This window comes from Phaseolus vulgaris, chromosome 2, assembly GCF_000499845.2.
Source record: "Phaseolus vulgaris cultivar G19833 chromosome 2, P. vulgaris v2.0, whole genome shotgun sequence".
In the NCBI taxonomy this organism is placed as follows: domain Eukaryota; kingdom Viridiplantae; phylum Streptophyta; class Magnoliopsida; order Fabales; family Fabaceae; genus Phaseolus; species Phaseolus vulgaris.
The window spans coordinates 40,554,116-40,570,785 of record NC_023758.2 but is presented as its reverse complement, the minus strand read 5'-3'; the positions used below and the strand labels follow the sequence as shown (position 1 = coordinate 40,570,785).

The window sequence follows — 16,670 nt, the reverse complement described above, 5'->3', positions numbered from 1 at the left end:
TAACTTTTAGGATCTATAAGTTTCACAATCTACTTGTATAAGTATGTAATAAATTCAAAACATAAACAATAAATTGAATTTCTTTTGTATTGTTTTCTTTCAATACTCAGTTATTTCATCATATAGCAATTTTCTCCTCCAATGTTAATAATACAACATTTATACTATAACGGCAACACTTCCTGCACTTTATTTATATGTTAAAAATAGTGTTATTTTTCTTTGAGATTATAACTATAAATGAAGTTAGACACATTAAGTTTTCTTCTCAAATACAATATTTAGCATATAGTTGAAATTAAAGATAATATAAGATAATAATGATAAAATGACAATACAATAATAAGAGGTAACAAGTAGTGATGAGAATAATATTGATGTTAATCATGGTATTGTTAATAATAATAATAATAATGATGATGATAATGACAAGATGAAATGAAATGATGCTGGTGAATGGTAAAAACAATGATAAAAAGTGATGATAATTATTACAATAATAATGACAACGACGTGATAATTGTTTTGAATGAAGATAACATTATAATAACAAAATGATAATAGTAGTAAACATGACCAGAAATGTGAAAGTGGTGATAAGTGTTTTGGTAACAATAGTATAAATAATAGTGGTTAATCATGGTGTGGAGGTGTTGGCAATGTTGATGGTTGGTATGATAAATATGATTAAGATAATGAAAACAATATATTTGAGAATTATAAAACAATAACCAAATATATTGGTGGTGAAGAAAACAAATTATAATAAAAAAGGTTAAATAGTCAGGCGAAACAACTTCCAAATATAGGTTTCGTAGGCTATATAGTATCTCAAACGGTAAAGGAAAAAAAAAAAGAGGATCATAGTTTTATTCAAACTTGGAACTTCTAATCATAGTTTTTTGGATTGTAATTGTGAATTAATTAACTGATTTAAATAAGATTCATTTAACTGGGTTTATTTACACTTATTCATCGAACTGGTTTATTTAGACTTTAACTGTTATTTTTGTTAAATTTTAGATTTTTAGTTAGAAAAATGGTTTAATTCCTTGTCCAATAACTCATTTATTAAGACTTAATGGAAAAAAAAAAGTATCTTAATAACATTAAGTGTGATAGATGAAGGTATAGAAAGATTTGATGGAAGAAACGTGCGAGTGAGCCTATATAAATCAAAATTCAAGTTTCTTTACTGAATAAAAACAAAAAATCTGAATAAAAGAATTAGAAAATATAATCTACAATATTTTATAAACAAGTTTGGAAGTAAATAATCTGAAAAAAAAGGGAAAACAAAATTTAAAATAAAATGGAAATAAAAAATCTGAAATTTCTGAAAAAATGGACACTGAGAATTTGTGGACAACATCAAAACCACAATCTAATTCCAAGATTCAAGGAAAGCAAATAAACCTATAAAATATATAAGCTTGGAGGAGAAGGATGGAGTCCTCTAGGAGATGTTCATAGAATAGAGCATTACTGTTTTTATTTTTTTATTCTCTTATGAATTTGTAATGAACTCTGAAGTTACGTGAAATTAAGATATTGCTCTCCAATATTTATATGAGGTTGTTCTAAACAGTTTACTTTTTTTAGTTCTGATTTTTATTATTAGAATTATTTTTAAACGCATATTGATAATTCAAATTTTTGCTTTTTAATTCAAGAAGTAAATGACTAAAATCCTTATTAATACACATGAAAACTAATAAGGTATTGAATAAATTAGTAAATATTTGTTTTATTAATTATAATTTATTGAATGTATACGCTGCGTATGAATGTATAGCTCACCCGGGTAGAAGCTCCCAAAATGGTGTATTCAGTTATCTCTGGAAAATCAAAACCTTCCCAGTGTGTTAACCACAACATGGAGAGTCCTTATAAGTAGAATACCTACAAGAGAAAATTTGAGCAGAAGAGGGGTGATCTTGAATACAATTATCTGCGCGATGTGTGAGTTAAAGGAGGAAACATGTCAACATACTTTCATTGAATGTGATGCTGCTCAGAGGGTGTGGGTGTTATGTCTTAGATGGATCGGCATTGTATCGGTCCAGCAGAATACTATCGTATCTCATTTTGAAAGTTTTTACCTACCCCAACTTAGTAGTAGACAAAACCTCTTTTGGAAAGGAGTGTGGGCAACTACAGTGGCAGGTATATGGGAGCAAAGGAATTTCGTTGTCTTTAGACAAGGGAAAGTAGATGTGGAGGAGATTGTTCAGAAAGTCCAGTTTAAATCCTGGCAGTGGTTAAAGTACAGGGGCTCCTCTTTTAACTACTCTCTTACAAATTGGATGTTGAATCCCCTTATATGCATTAGAAGTTACAAATAAATGGGGAAGGAGGTCATGATCGCCGGTCGATGAAGTGGCGCTTCCATATGTGTGTAGTCGGTGGTCGCCGAAATTTTGCAAGGTCAAAACTGGAAAGGCGCCGGTTGATGAAAAGGCGATCTCCATGCGAGCGTAGTCGGTGGTCATCGAAGGTATGAAAAGGTAAACATGATCGTCGGTCGATGAAGCGGCGTTCTGGTCAACATGTTCGTCGGTCGTTGAAACGGCGATTTCCTAGCGTGCGTAGTCGGTGGTCGTCTGCAAAGTCAACATGATCGCCGGTCGATGAAAGGGCGTTCTCCATAGGTCAACATGATCGCCGATCGAAGAAGCGACGTTCTCCATATGTGTGTAGTCGGTGGTCGCCGAAGCTATAGAAGGTCAACATGATCGCCGGTCAATCAACATGATCGCCGGTCGATGAAGCGGTGCTCCCCATATGTGTGTAATCGGTGGTCGCCGAAGTTCTGCAACGTGCATGGGTAACTCGTCGTGTGGCGAGGTGAATGTAGGTGATTTCGGTTCTGGGTGTTTCGGTAAAGTTGATTGTTGCTTTAGGTAACCTGTTGGTTTTTTTTGGGTTTGGTTTTCTCTCTTTAAGGTTGTTCTACTCCAACCATAAAGGAGAGTTTCTTTTGTGAATGATATAGGAAGTCCACTTCTGGTTACTGTATATGGGTTGGGATACCCCTGAAGTATTCCCTTTAATTTTATTTATTCATTGTTGATAAAAAAAAATATGTATCTTTGTGTAGAAGAAGCATCGGTTTACCCTAATTACTCCATTCTAATTAAAAAATTCCTTCATGATAAAAAAACAAGAAGAAATAGGTGAAAGCATCACCAACACCCTAAATAATGACGGGAACATTAACTCACAATCAAAGCGTTGTATAAATAAACGACCAAAAGTTATCAGCAGTGGATAAATATAATTAATAGCAAGGCATCTATAGTTATCTATGGCAGAAAAAAAAAAAAAAGGAGAAAAAGGTTTACAAGTAAAAGCATTATAAAACAGTAGTAGTTTGACATAGAAAAATACAATTGAACGATTTTACAAGTTTACCTGTACATTAAACTTACATATAAAACAACAGTATCGGAACAGACCGTTTTGGCCTCTCAACTTCAACCAGGGTCAAATGGTTTATCCTCCTCCAAATATATAGGTATCCAATTCGATCAAGCTACTCTTATTTCTTCCATCCCATATATATATTTATATAGAATAAATACATTATATATATATATATATATATAATAAAAAACCATGAACATGAATTATATATATGGTCATTGTGACTATATTATCTATGAAGAAAGTTTTTGAGAGAGCTATTTTGTGTCGAGCCTGGCTTTGGTGGCATCCATTGCTAATCGAATGAAAGAAGAGGTATCAGCTTGCATGACCAAATTTGGAATAAGTTGAGGTGAAGCTTCCCTATTGTTGCGACCACCCACATGGTCATAATTTATGAAAGAAGGGTTGTAGTACTCCATAAGAGTTCCACTTCTAGGTATTATATCCTCATCATCAACACTTTGATACAGATCCTGCTTTGTAATGGAATTACCACATTGTCGAGGTTGTGTTTGGTAGAACACCTTTGAAACCACTAACTCTCCATCTTTCTCTTCTTCATTGCTGCCTAGATGGTATTGATGCATCACCCAATTCGTCTTCTCCGGCTTCTTTTGCCTCCCATAGTTGGTGTAGAGCACCAGTATTTTTTTGAAACCCTTCACAGCACCACCAACAAAAACTGGTCTCGTTTTGCCTGTTTTATGCCACCTTGTCTCGCTCCCCTCTTCATCGGTGTGAACCTTTCTTCTCTTCCTTGTTCCGGTTGTGTATGCTTTGGATGGCCTATGAAAGAAGTGGCGGATCTGTCCATCTTTGCTTACACCTGCAATTCTTCATGGGATAATATGTTTCATATATCTTGTATCATATAGAAAATATTTATGCATCTTCTGATTTGCACCTATGAGATTTATGCATGAAGACAAATGCAGAAGGAAAACAGATCAAAATCAGGAATGCAAAACAACATAAATCAGCATTATAATTTAGTTCGAGGATATATATCAATAGGGAAAGATAAAATAATTAAGGAGAAGACAATGGAGGGAGTTATGGACTCGTTGTGAGTATAACAAAAAGGTGGTCGTATCAACCCCAACATCGTTCTTCCACGTGCATGAGTATATATAATGCATGCAGATTTCAATTTTTATATTGAGTAAATATAACATGGCTTTTTGGTGAAGATATGAAAAGCTAAATTGCTTCTCCACCACTTAGTTTGTTCTTTTCTCTTTTTTTCTTTTACCTTCTTGTCTTTATTAACATAATCAAGTTATTAATCAAAATATTGTTTCCCTTTCTCCCCTCTTATCCTCTACTTCAAAAAAAATACAATAATATAACATTAAATATTAACAATAATTATTAAAGGGTATAAAAAAATAATTAAATAAAAATTAATTTTAAAAAAATATTGATTAAATTAGATATTATCTCACTACAAGAAAATCATGAAATAGAAACCAATTTTTAGAGACCAAAATAATTAGTTACAATAGGAACTAAAATAGAGACCATTTTAGAAACTAAAAAAAAAATGTTTCTAAATTAGTTTCTATTATTTTTTATTATTGTTAAATAGTTTCTAAATTGGTATCTAATTAGCAACTAAGATTTTAACTACCAATTATTTAGTTTCTAAATTTGGTAGCAAAAACCTTGGTTGCTAATTAGATACCAATTTAGAAACTATTTAACAATAATAAAAAATAATAGAAACTAATTTAGAAACCAAATTTCTTTTTAGTTTCTAAAATGTTCTCTAATTTAATTACTATTGCAACTAATTATTTTGGTTTCTACAAATTGGTTTCTATTTCATGATTTTCTTGTAGTGTCTTATATACTACAGTGGTATATAAAGTAATTTCTATTATTAATAAAAATATATAAATTAGTTTTTAAATTGCTATCAATATTTTAGTTACCAATTAATTTAGATGATAGTTAAAATAATATAAATTAATTTAGGTATGATTTACTATCTAAATAGTATATAATAACTAATTATTTTTTTATCTCTAAAATTAGTTTTTATTGTATTATTTAATCATATGTCGTTTTACTATTAGAGGGGGAGAGAGAGAGAAAAAGGTGACGAGTGATTTCAGTTCAAATTGGTCGTATTATCTATTTATCTGGTAAGCTTAATATGAAAACTCACCCAATGAATAATGAATAAGTTGGAAAGAAACATCAATGAGCGTATTAATTGCTAACATTTTTTCCCCTAAAAGTAATATTGCTCAAGAATTTATGAAAAGAATATATGCATTCACTTGCTAGATGGCATTTGGATAAATGTAAGATGAGATGCCACCATTGAGTTTGGTAGTCATTGACAACACAAATAAATTATTTTCCTTGAAGAAGTTGGTTTACAGATTTGATTAGTCCTCCCGTTTGTTCCTTCATTTCTTCCAAGAAAAAGACTCATCAAACATAATAACTCCTAACGAGTGAATTTTTTTATTGCTACGTTATAAATTCAAGAAAATCAAACAAAAAAGAAGTTTTTTTTTTCGACAGGTAAAGTATCTCATTCAAGGTTATCTGTTCATTTTCACCCCTAATTTTCACAAAATAGGCTCCCATCACTTTTAGAATCTCTTCCATGGCAAGTATAGAATCTTAAAAACAACAGCAGATTTCTACGTAATAGTTTCATTTGTAGAGTATAAATGTCTTCGCATTAATTCTTTCTTAACTTGCTAGCTTTTTTTCTAGCAAACCTATAGTCATCACGAAAACCTTGTTTCATGAATGATAAAATAACACTTAACACTTACACTATTCAATATGATGCTTCCCAATATATTGAAATTTCAATTATAACCTCTAAACCGTGGTTTGAAGCCGTAGGCAACCGCGTATATCAAGGTTTTTGGAGTTACTTTAACCGTAGTTATTGGTTACGAGGAATCACAATGAATTCGTAACCGTAACCACAACTTTAAACATTTTACAAACCATTCAAAAATTGTAAACTTTTACCCTATTTTATGGTAGACTATGGTGTTGAGAAGATAGAGACAAGAAGGGAAAACTGCTATAAATATGGTAAGTAGTTAATAAAATGAGGTAGGAGATAGAAGAAAAAGAAAACATATGCTTATAACTATCTAGAAGCATCAAAGACAGGACAAAATTAATAAATAAATAAATGAAAGACCTGGAAGCTTTTCTGGATGCGTATAACAGATCCCGTTCTCCCCTTCAAGCGTTGGTATGAACTCATCAATTAGAGGATGGAGCTTGGGAACATCACAAAGTACCTTTGCTTCCAAATGCTCTAATATCTCTTGGTCATTCGGATCAAATTTCACACCAGCTGGTAACCCCGGCAAGTCATTGATTCCAGTCTATTCATTCATATAAAAGTTTGTAAGATAAACAAAGCAAGTTTCTTCACCAAAAGCAAACAGACAAGGTTTTATAAAATAAAAAACACATAACATATGGTGGTGAATGATCAAATCAAAACCTCTTGTTCAGTACCTGATCTTGGAATTCAATGTTATGGCCACATGAGGGGCAAGTTATGGTGCGATTTTCGGATGGTTTTGTGTCAGTAAGAAGAGTGTTATTAGTTGTAGGAGTAAGAGTGGGCGCAAGCAGTTCAATTCCCCTCTCCTCATCTGAGTCATTGCACCATGTCATCTCTTTCTCCTATATGCCCATATATCCCAAAACAGATCCTTGATTTCCTTCACACCTCCTTATAATATCAGCTCCCTATTAGCTAATAATATAACCAAGAAAGAAAAAGTAAACACAAAAAGAATAGCAGAGAATGAGCAGCATAAAAAGGAAAAGATAAAGCTCATAGCCTTGTCTCTTTCGAGACAAGTTTTTCCAGATTCACCTCTTGTTTTTGGTAGGGAGAAAATCAATTCTATTGGTCTCCCACTTTTGCTTCTCCTACATCTGTTATGTATGTATAATTGAGCTAGGTTTGGTTTTCCAAACTGTTTGCACTGTACCAACTTCGAGAGAGAGAGAGAGAGTGAGAGGGAGCAAAGGGTATAACCGATAAAAGAAAGGTGGGACTCAAAAGTGGGTTCTACATATAGAAAAGGATGCTTGGACGCCAAGTTTGCTTGTCCCCGTATATACGGTTGGATCAAGGACTAAATTATGAGCTTCAACTCTTGGCTTAGTGAGTTAAAAGGATGTTATTATTATGCATGAAAGATTAATTAGATTGGTTAAGGAAAGAAAATTAACTATAATTGTATGAACAATGAGAACACTAAATAAGAGAAAGAAAAAAAGGTAGAAAACGGTGGTGGGTAAGAGTGGAGATGGGGCAACCTGATTCTTCTTAGGACGTTTCACCTTTTTAGCAAGAGCATGTGTGCGTGTTAGGAGTTCAGCTGCAGTGTCAAATTAGAGTGTCCTTAAAGCTTTGTAAAAATTCACAGACATATATCAGACACGTACATACGAACCGACAAAGAATGTAACATAAACAATACGCTTATGATTAATGTATACATCTTTGCACCAACCAACAAAAATACTGTATATACCCTTTTAACCCCTTTCTTCAGGTAGACTTCTTAAGTAACGGGTCTCTCTCTCTTTCTCCATTTTCTCATTCTCAGCACATACACGTTCTCCTTCCTAGCTCAACCTAAATGTATATGAACCTTCATGTTTTTTCCACGTAATTTTGTTGATCTGACATGGGCACATATATAAATGAATGTCACAATCACCTAAGCATATTATTATTTATAAAATGAACTACAGTTGATGGTAATGCGGTGTATGACGCTTGCTGCTTAAGTTGTTGAACATTTTCATGATGCCACACCTTGTTGTGGCGTTTTTGTCAGTTAACTTTGAAATTTATGTGATGTGGAATGTTGAAACCAGTGATTTTTAGTATCTACCTACGAAGACATATTAGCATGACATAACTCTTCATTGAGAATTGTGAATTAATATTTTTCTATGTATCACCCGACACGTACGTCGTTGTCAACTTCTCAAAGAAGCTACACAGTACGAAACTTAGGTATTAAGCTCCAGCTCTGCTCCTATTTGTGTTTTTTTTTATGAAAACTTTAACGTTCGGGGTTAGGGGTTTTTTATAATGTTGTTTTTCCAGATATAAGGGCTTGGTTTAAGGTGTGCAAAATGTCTAGTTGTCTTGCAGTTACTGTAGATAAGGGTTGTTTGTTTGGAGAAAGAGGTAGTGAAAAAAGGAGAAGAAAAAACTTTATACCGAAACGTGATATGTGCCATGGCATGGATACGGACGTAGAAGCACCACGTAGACGCGCGATTTTCCCTAAGCTACACGTTTCCATTTTCTAAATTATATGCATTTCAGTTCATGCAAAAAAATACAGATTATTTTTTAATCCAACTAAATTTGACAAACAACAAACTGTACAAAACTCCTCATTGCTGCTAAAAAACATGAACAATATTCATATTAAATGTGACGATGCCGTTATATACATACATATATATCGTAATTTCTTTCATCTTTTAAACATCAAATTAGTTATCTCATGTGTTTAAGATGAATTTAATGATTTATTATTAATTTCTCAAGATATGACATTCTTTAGATGACTGAACTCTCTCAATAAATTAGATAAATATATTAACTTTATTTTTAAAATGTTTTGCACTGTTTACGTGTTGGAATTGGATTCACAAGATCAAATTTATTTCACCCTAAAATATTTCCTTTAATTCATTTAATTTTTGTTATAAAAAAAAAGATGAAATTTACTTGTATCATTTTAGCATCTATCAAAGACTCTCTTTCTTAATTATTCACATTACATTTTTATTATTATCCAAAAAAAAATATTGAATAAAAATCAATTTAAAAAAATATTATTGAATAAAAATCAATTTAAAAAATAATGATTATACTGATTAAATTATATACAAAAAAAAATTATTAGTATATAAGATAATTAATAAATATTTTTTAAATTAATATCTAGTTAGTTATCAAAATTTTAGTTACCAACTTTATAATTAAATATCAATTTAAAAACAAATTTATAAATTTTATTAATAATTAATAATTTTTTAATTTCTAAAATAATATAATTTAGTCAATATAATCATTAATTATTTTTTATTTTTTGGTATTTATTTAATAATTTAAAAAAAAATTATCAACAATAAAATTAATGAATAAATATCAGTCACTTTAATAGTGGTCTAAGCCTTATAGAAATTTTAAGAAGTTCATGAAAAATTAAAGAATAAAGCACTTCGGTGTTAAACAAAAGCTTATGTTTAAAGTTTAAGCATTAGCTGGAGAATGATTCTCGAAAAAGGGAGATTCCTTATATGAATTTTTGTTAGCGAACCCTCTAATTAAAATTAAAAAAGGATCAGTACCACCTTTGTTTGAGTTTTACCCATTGATTTGTGATCAATTTTAACTGTGGCTATTTTTTTAATGGGTATTAAAAAAATTATCTAATTAATGAGTGTTAAAAAATCCATTTAATACAGGTTGAATATGTTGGATGATCCACACAATTATGCAATTCTTAATAATTTAGTATATTTTGTCAAAAAAAAGTAGTATATAAATTGTATCACTAAAATTTATTTTAATATTGTCATGACCAACCTTTTAAAGTAACTAATGGTGAGAAAATAATGCCGACAAAATGTAACCTTTAAGAGATCTAAATTAATTGTTTTTTTAGTTTTTAATGAAATATTAATTTCTTATTTGTATTTTCTCTAAATAAATTATATTAATTTTTATATTTGTAACATATAAAAGTAAAACATCTATTAATAAAATTGTTTTAATAAATGGTATATATTTTTCTATAGAAAAAAACATAATTTACCATCATTTTAAAACTGGAATCTTGTATAAGTAACAAAACTAATTAGAATGTTAATTTGTTGAATATTTGTAGACTTTTGATTTAATTAAAAAAAATGCCAACTCAATTAGTCTAACTTAACCTGAACATATGTATGTTGTAATCCAAATTGGTGTTATTTGTCATAGTTTAAATCTTTGAATGTGGGCATTCCAACAATTAGTATCTATTTTAGGTTTAAGATTATCTTTTTAATTCAAAATTTGATATGGTTTCTTCAAATACAAATTTCACATACTTTTGTTGTATAAAAAAACATACTTCATTTGTTTTCTTAATCTTTGGTAACTTAAATAGCATATTGTGTTAAGAAAGTAGAATAAAGTTATTGTAATTCAAGTGTCAAAGTTTTGTGTTAAATATCATATTCATTTATTTTATTTAGTTGACAAACTAAGTTTTCTCTCCTTATTAAGAGAAAGTAATAAAGTTTTGTTATTAATAATATTAATAATTTTAATATTATCAATAATAATAAAAATAATATCAATAATAATATATTTAATATTATTAATAATTATTATTATTATTATAATAATAATAATAGATCAGGCAATTTAGTGACGATTATTATTATTTTTATTATGTTATTATTATTATTACTGTCATTATTATTATAATTAATATTACTATTATTTTTATTATTATTATAATTATTAATATTCTTATTATTATTAATATTAGTATAAATATTATTATCATTACTGTAAATATTAATAATAGTAATAATAATATTAATATTAATATCAATATTAATATTATTATCATTATTAATATTAAAATCATTATTATTATTATTACTATTACTATTCATATTAATATTAATATTTTTATTATCAGTATAATTATTAATATTATTGTTACTTTAATATTATAATAATTACTATTATTATTATTATTACGTTAATATTATCATTTTAATATATATTAGTATAAAATAAAATTATTACCTTTACTTTATAATAAACTATTATTAATAATAAGAAAATTATAAATATTATTATAACTACTATCATATTTATTTTTAATATTATTATCATTATTATTATTGCATCAATTTATTAAATTAATATTTTTTTTGTTTTAGTATATATTAATATAAAATAAGATTATTATTACTACTATTATGAAAAGTATTATTATTATTTTCATTGTTATTATTTTTATTTTTATTATTATAATAAATTATTATATTAATATTTTTATTTTAGTATATATTAATATAATATAAAATTATTAACATTACAATTATCATAAATTATTATTAATATATTATCATAATTATTTTTAATGTTTTTGTATTATGTTTATTATTATTACATTAATTTAATAAATTAATATTTTTATTTTGTTATATATTCATATAAAATAAATTTTTATTTTTTTTAATTAATATTATTATTATTATTAAATTAATTAATATTATCTTAATTGTTATTTTTATTATAATTGTATTAATATTGTTAAATTTATTGAGGAATAATATTGTCGTTCAGTTGCAAATGAATATTAAATAAATATTGATTAATATTTAATTATTGACAATTTTTTACTTATAAGTTTAAAAAATAAATAATAATTATCGACAGGTATCCAGAAGTAAAATTTATCTTCATTCTTCAACGACAGAAACATCAATATCTTCATCACAAACAATGGTAAAGAGCTAAACTAAATTCGAGATTTCTACAAAAAAGAAAAATGGAAAGTAAACAAAAAAATAATTTGAAAAATGAAATCCTTCATGTTAATTAATATTTGATAAAGGCTATTTTATTCGTATTATTTAATTTTAAATATAAAATTAATGTTCATTTTGAATGTTGCTTATTTTGCGGAAAGTTATGTTATTTTTTATGTTGACAAATGTTAGTGTTGACATAGAATTCCTTTAGTTAAGTGTTACTTAATAATTAATTTAGTTATATTGTATTAAAATTAACTTAACCACCCTCTAGTATCCATTTTGTGCAACACTGCATAACATTCTGGCAGTTAATCGTCTTATAGTGTAAACTCACAAAAAATCAATCAATTCAAAATATCTTAGTGTAAAATCCGGTAGAGTTTTGATTGAGAAAAAAAGAAGCATTATTGATAAGTAAAATTTGTAAGTTGGAATTGGTGAATGCATGCATGCCACTTTAAGAGGTGCTCAAAAGCGATCAATAATTGAAAGGAAATGATGTACGGTTTTATATGTGTGGTGTAAGAAAGGTTTTCCAACAGCCATAGAATTCTGAATTTTTTTGTTCTTATATTACATACTTATCATTATAAAATTTCCAAAGATTTTCTTCTATACTTGCTTGTACCCTTACTAGTTAAGGGTATGTTTCGCTTTCATTCACTGTCATTTTCCTACACAAAAATCAATTCCACCTATGCTCATTGCCATGTTGGTAGGCCAAACCAAATTCATAAAAAGACAACAAACACGCAATTATTCAGTGTGAATGCAAGACTTTTCCTTCAAAAATACAATTAACTACACTTTACTATTTACCCAATTTAAAAATATTTATTTTACTATTTTTATTTTTATATAGCTTTCTTTTAGTTGTTCTCAATTTAAACGTTAAATACATCAACCAACATGTCAAACACTTATTTTTATTAAAAATAGTAAAATAAACAGTTCTAAAATATAAAGTATCATATTCAAAAAATTTAAAACTTAACCAATATTGAAAAAAAAAACACTAAAACAAAATTCATTTACTTATTCTATGTAGAGTTAGAAACTTACGGTACATTTAACAACTGCATTAAAAAAAAGGAGAATCATATTTTAAAATTATAAATTCAAATAAACAAATAGTAAGGCAAGTAGAAATGTTGAGAATATTTTCTTAATACTCTTTATTTAAATTAGTTTTTAGGAAATCTTGTAGTTTTTTTTAAATATGTTTTCATATACAAAATATATTTATTTATTATTTAGATTTAGGAAATTAAGATTGATATATTATTAAATTTGATATTTTGTAACATTTTGTTCTATATATAAGTACATAAACAGAATAAATAACTCTTCTATATAACATATCTTTTATATTTCCAATATATATTTTTAAAACCCTAAAACCCAACCTGACTTGAATAATCCATGGATTAAATAAGTTTTTTTTGGTGAACTTTGCTGGTTAACCACAACATGCATCATTGAATCCAATTCAACCCAAAATTTAATCTTTTTTGCTTTTTATTAATTGTGCATTGTTTGATGTATTAAATAAACTGTTGTTATGAAAATTGATGCTAAAAATTCTTAATGTATCTTTATCTATGTAGGTTAAGACATTTAATCCACGAATTTTGTGGAGTGGGTGCAATTTGGAAAAAAATAAAATTCTTTTAGAACATAAACTATATAATTGAATTTCTATATTAATGCATATTTAGATTAGCCAAAGTTGAAAAACGAAAAAAATAGTAAACTTGTTTATGACCATCATTTCAGTTAGCCCTACGTGCATACACAGACATAAGTAATGTCTTTTTTTCAGCTCAGACATAAGTAATGTGTTACTACAAATATATCTTATATTAGTTGAGAGCAATTTTTTCATCCACCATCATCCTTTCTTCATGCATTTTGGACTGTTGAAAAATTTTAAATTACTTATTATTTAAATTTTAAATTACAAAATTTGAAAATATATTTTAGAATATATTATCTGAAATATATTTTTAAATCTAAACCAAATTATATAATATAAAAATATATTATGGATTTTATAATTCATAATACATTTTTGAATTTAGAAATACATTTCAGATTTTTGGATTACACAATCCATGTATTTTACAATTTAAAATAAATTTTTAAATTTCATATAATAGATTCATATAATATATAATTAAAAAAAATCATCTCAGGAATAATTTAAACTTTTCCAACACCTATGGAGGTGCAAGAAGAAAGTAGGAGGTGCTAACAGAAATTATATTAGTTGAGTTTGAATGGGCTTGTAGATATTATTTGATAATTTTAATGAATGACTATATAAATCCGTCTTTGGGGCAATTTCTTTTAACATCCGCACACTTTTTTCTTGTACCTGTCTAAATGTTAGAAAAGTCTAAATTTTTCATCAATCGGAAATATTATAGATTATATAATCTATAAATTTATCTTGAATTATACCATCTGGAGTTGAAAAAATATTTCTAATTGTACAAACAAAAAATGTAATTATACAAACTAAAATACATTTCAATCCAAAAATATATTTTAAATTATATAATCTACAAATATATTCTAAATTACATAAATTTAAAATTCAAAATATGTTTTTGAATCTAAAATATATTATAAATTATGTATTTTAAAATAGATTTTCATAACCAGCAGGATCATATGCACACTTCCATCTCTAAATTGTTCAAAATAGTTGTGACTTGTTCTATGGAAGGCCTACACTTCCTTGAATTAGCAACGCAAGCTGAGGCAACTTTGGCTAATCTAAACAAAGGCTTCATGTCAGAAGGAATTACCAACCTAGGATCCAAAACTTCACCAAAACTCAATGCTTTGATCAAACCCAAACACCACTCTGCTGTCACTCCTTCCTTGCATCCTCTACCACTTAATAGCTCAAGCATCACAATCCCTAACCCATAAACATCACTTTCCTTGCTTGCACCACCCCCTCTTTGGTTCCAATACTCATCATCCACATCACCTACTAGCTCTCTCTTTTCTCGGGGTGCCAAAAAGTCTAAACCATAATCACAAATCCTAGGACAAAAGTTTATATCAATTAAAACATTTGAGGACTTGACGCGCCCATGTATAATGTTTGGTGTTGCCACTTCATGCAGGTACTGAACCCCTCTTGCTGCCCCTGCTGCTATTCTAATCCTCTTGTTCCAATCCAAAAGAGATGCTCCATTAACGTTTTGGTGCAGATAGAACTCCAAGCTCGTCATGCGCACAAACTCCATCACTATAACTCTCTCACCCGGTGCTTCTGAAAATCCAATTATAGGAACTATGTTGGGATGTTGAACTGAAGAGAGCCATTTCAACGCTGATGAGAATCCTAACCCTGCATTGCTCAACACAAGCACGGGATGGATCCTTTTCACAGCCACAAGCTCTCCATTCTCCTGCACCCCAGCATACACGGTTCCTAGACGACCCTTTCCCACAATTCTCCTGTGGTTGAAGCCATCAGTGACAGCATCAATGTCCATCAGTGAGTACACACGAGCACAGTGCTTCACAGAAGGAGTTTCTTCGCACTCAACTTGTTTCTTCTTGCATGCAAGAAAGAGGACAACACCAAGAATTATGAGGGACAAGGATAGAGTGACCATGACCAAATCATAGGCAATGTACCCATGGTTCATTGTTTGAGATCTTTCTTAGTTTTGGATGACGCAAGAGGTTGCAGAAAAGATTAACTTCTTTTGCTTGTGATGTTGGGCTTATTGAGTAGCCAAGAAGGAATAGAGGTAAGGAAGAAGGTGGCATAAAGGGAGAGATTGGATGGTATGTCAAAGAGAAGTGTGGAAAATAGGTAATAATATATATGATTCAAAGTAGGTGAGAGATCAAACCGTTGAATAGAAGGTGTGAAAGAGAAAATGGTCTGAGAAAAGGGTGGATTGATGAGAAAGTTGAGAGGTTTATAGTAATTGGATTTAGCTGTGGAAGTTCATCGTTGTTGCTTTAATTACTAAAAGGATACTTTAAAATGACATGACATAACACAGTGAAGGGTTTTTGTGTCTGTTTCGTAAGGATAAGACTTATATTTCAGATGTCGGTTTGAATTTTATTCTTGTAAAGATTAAGTTAACGAGTTAGGTCTTTGTATCTATTGTTTGAGCACTCATATAGTACAATTTTAATTAATCTCAAGACACAGTTAAACTAAAATTTATATAAAAAATAACATGTACAAACACATATTTATATCAATTTCTGTACTCGTTAATATATATTTAATATATTAATATTATTTTGTATACTACTATTTTGGTTTTTTAAGTAAATGAAAGGTTAATCAAATATTAAAACAATTAAATAATGAATAAGGAATATAAGGATGAATTATTTGAAGAAGAATTTTTTTGATTCTAAAAAACTAAAAATATTAGGTATGTTTTAGTGATATGTGGAATACATAAAGTATTACGGATTGTTGCTCTTGAATACCTAATATCTAAATCACCAATCACCATTCCTTATAATAATTACATGTTTTTGGAAGTAACAAATCTAAAATGATAGAATATCCCCAATTCTATCTAGAACACTTAATCTAAAAGGTTTCAACATGTTATAGACGAAACAATAACCAACAAAATCGGAAAAAGAGATAAACTTACCTTGAATGG

At 28.5% G+C, this 16,670-nt stretch overlaps 2 protein-coding genes across 4 annotated transcripts; both read right to left on the bottom strand.

The window, feature by feature from the left end:
• Window positions 1-3,355: 3,355 nt before the first annotated feature.
• LOC137812086 (NAC domain-containing protein 73-like) lies at window positions 3,356-7,531 on the bottom strand. 3 transcript variants are annotated; one of them, XM_068613979.1, is made up of 4 exons: window positions 7,301-7,531; window positions 6,934-7,153; window positions 6,608-6,797; window positions 3,356-4,255 (listed from the first exon to the last, which is right to left on the bottom strand). In XM_068613979.1, exons 2-4 carry the CDS (start codon window positions 7,093-7,095, stop codon window positions 3,684-3,686), a joined length of 924 nt encoding a protein of 307 aa, XP_068470080.1. In that variant the 5' UTR covers window positions 7,096-7,153; window positions 7,301-7,531; the 3' UTR covers window positions 3,356-3,683. The 3 variants fall into 3 exon arrangements, with proteins under 3 accessions (XP_068470080.1, XP_068470079.1, XP_068470078.1); XM_068613978.1 differs by having other exon boundaries at window positions 6,934-7,170; window positions 7,301-7,530; XM_068613977.1 differs by having other exon boundaries at window positions 6,934-7,177; window positions 7,301-7,529.
• A 7,147-nt stretch (window positions 7,532-14,678) lies between these two features.
• On the bottom strand, window positions 14,679-15,677 carry LOC137809772 (serine/threonine-protein kinase-like protein ACR4). Its single transcript, XM_068610856.1, has one exon. The coding sequence runs from the start codon at window positions 15,675-15,677 to the stop codon at window positions 14,679-14,681; it is 999 nt and encodes a 332-aa protein (XP_068466957.1).
• Window positions 15,678-16,670: the final 993 nt, after the last annotated feature.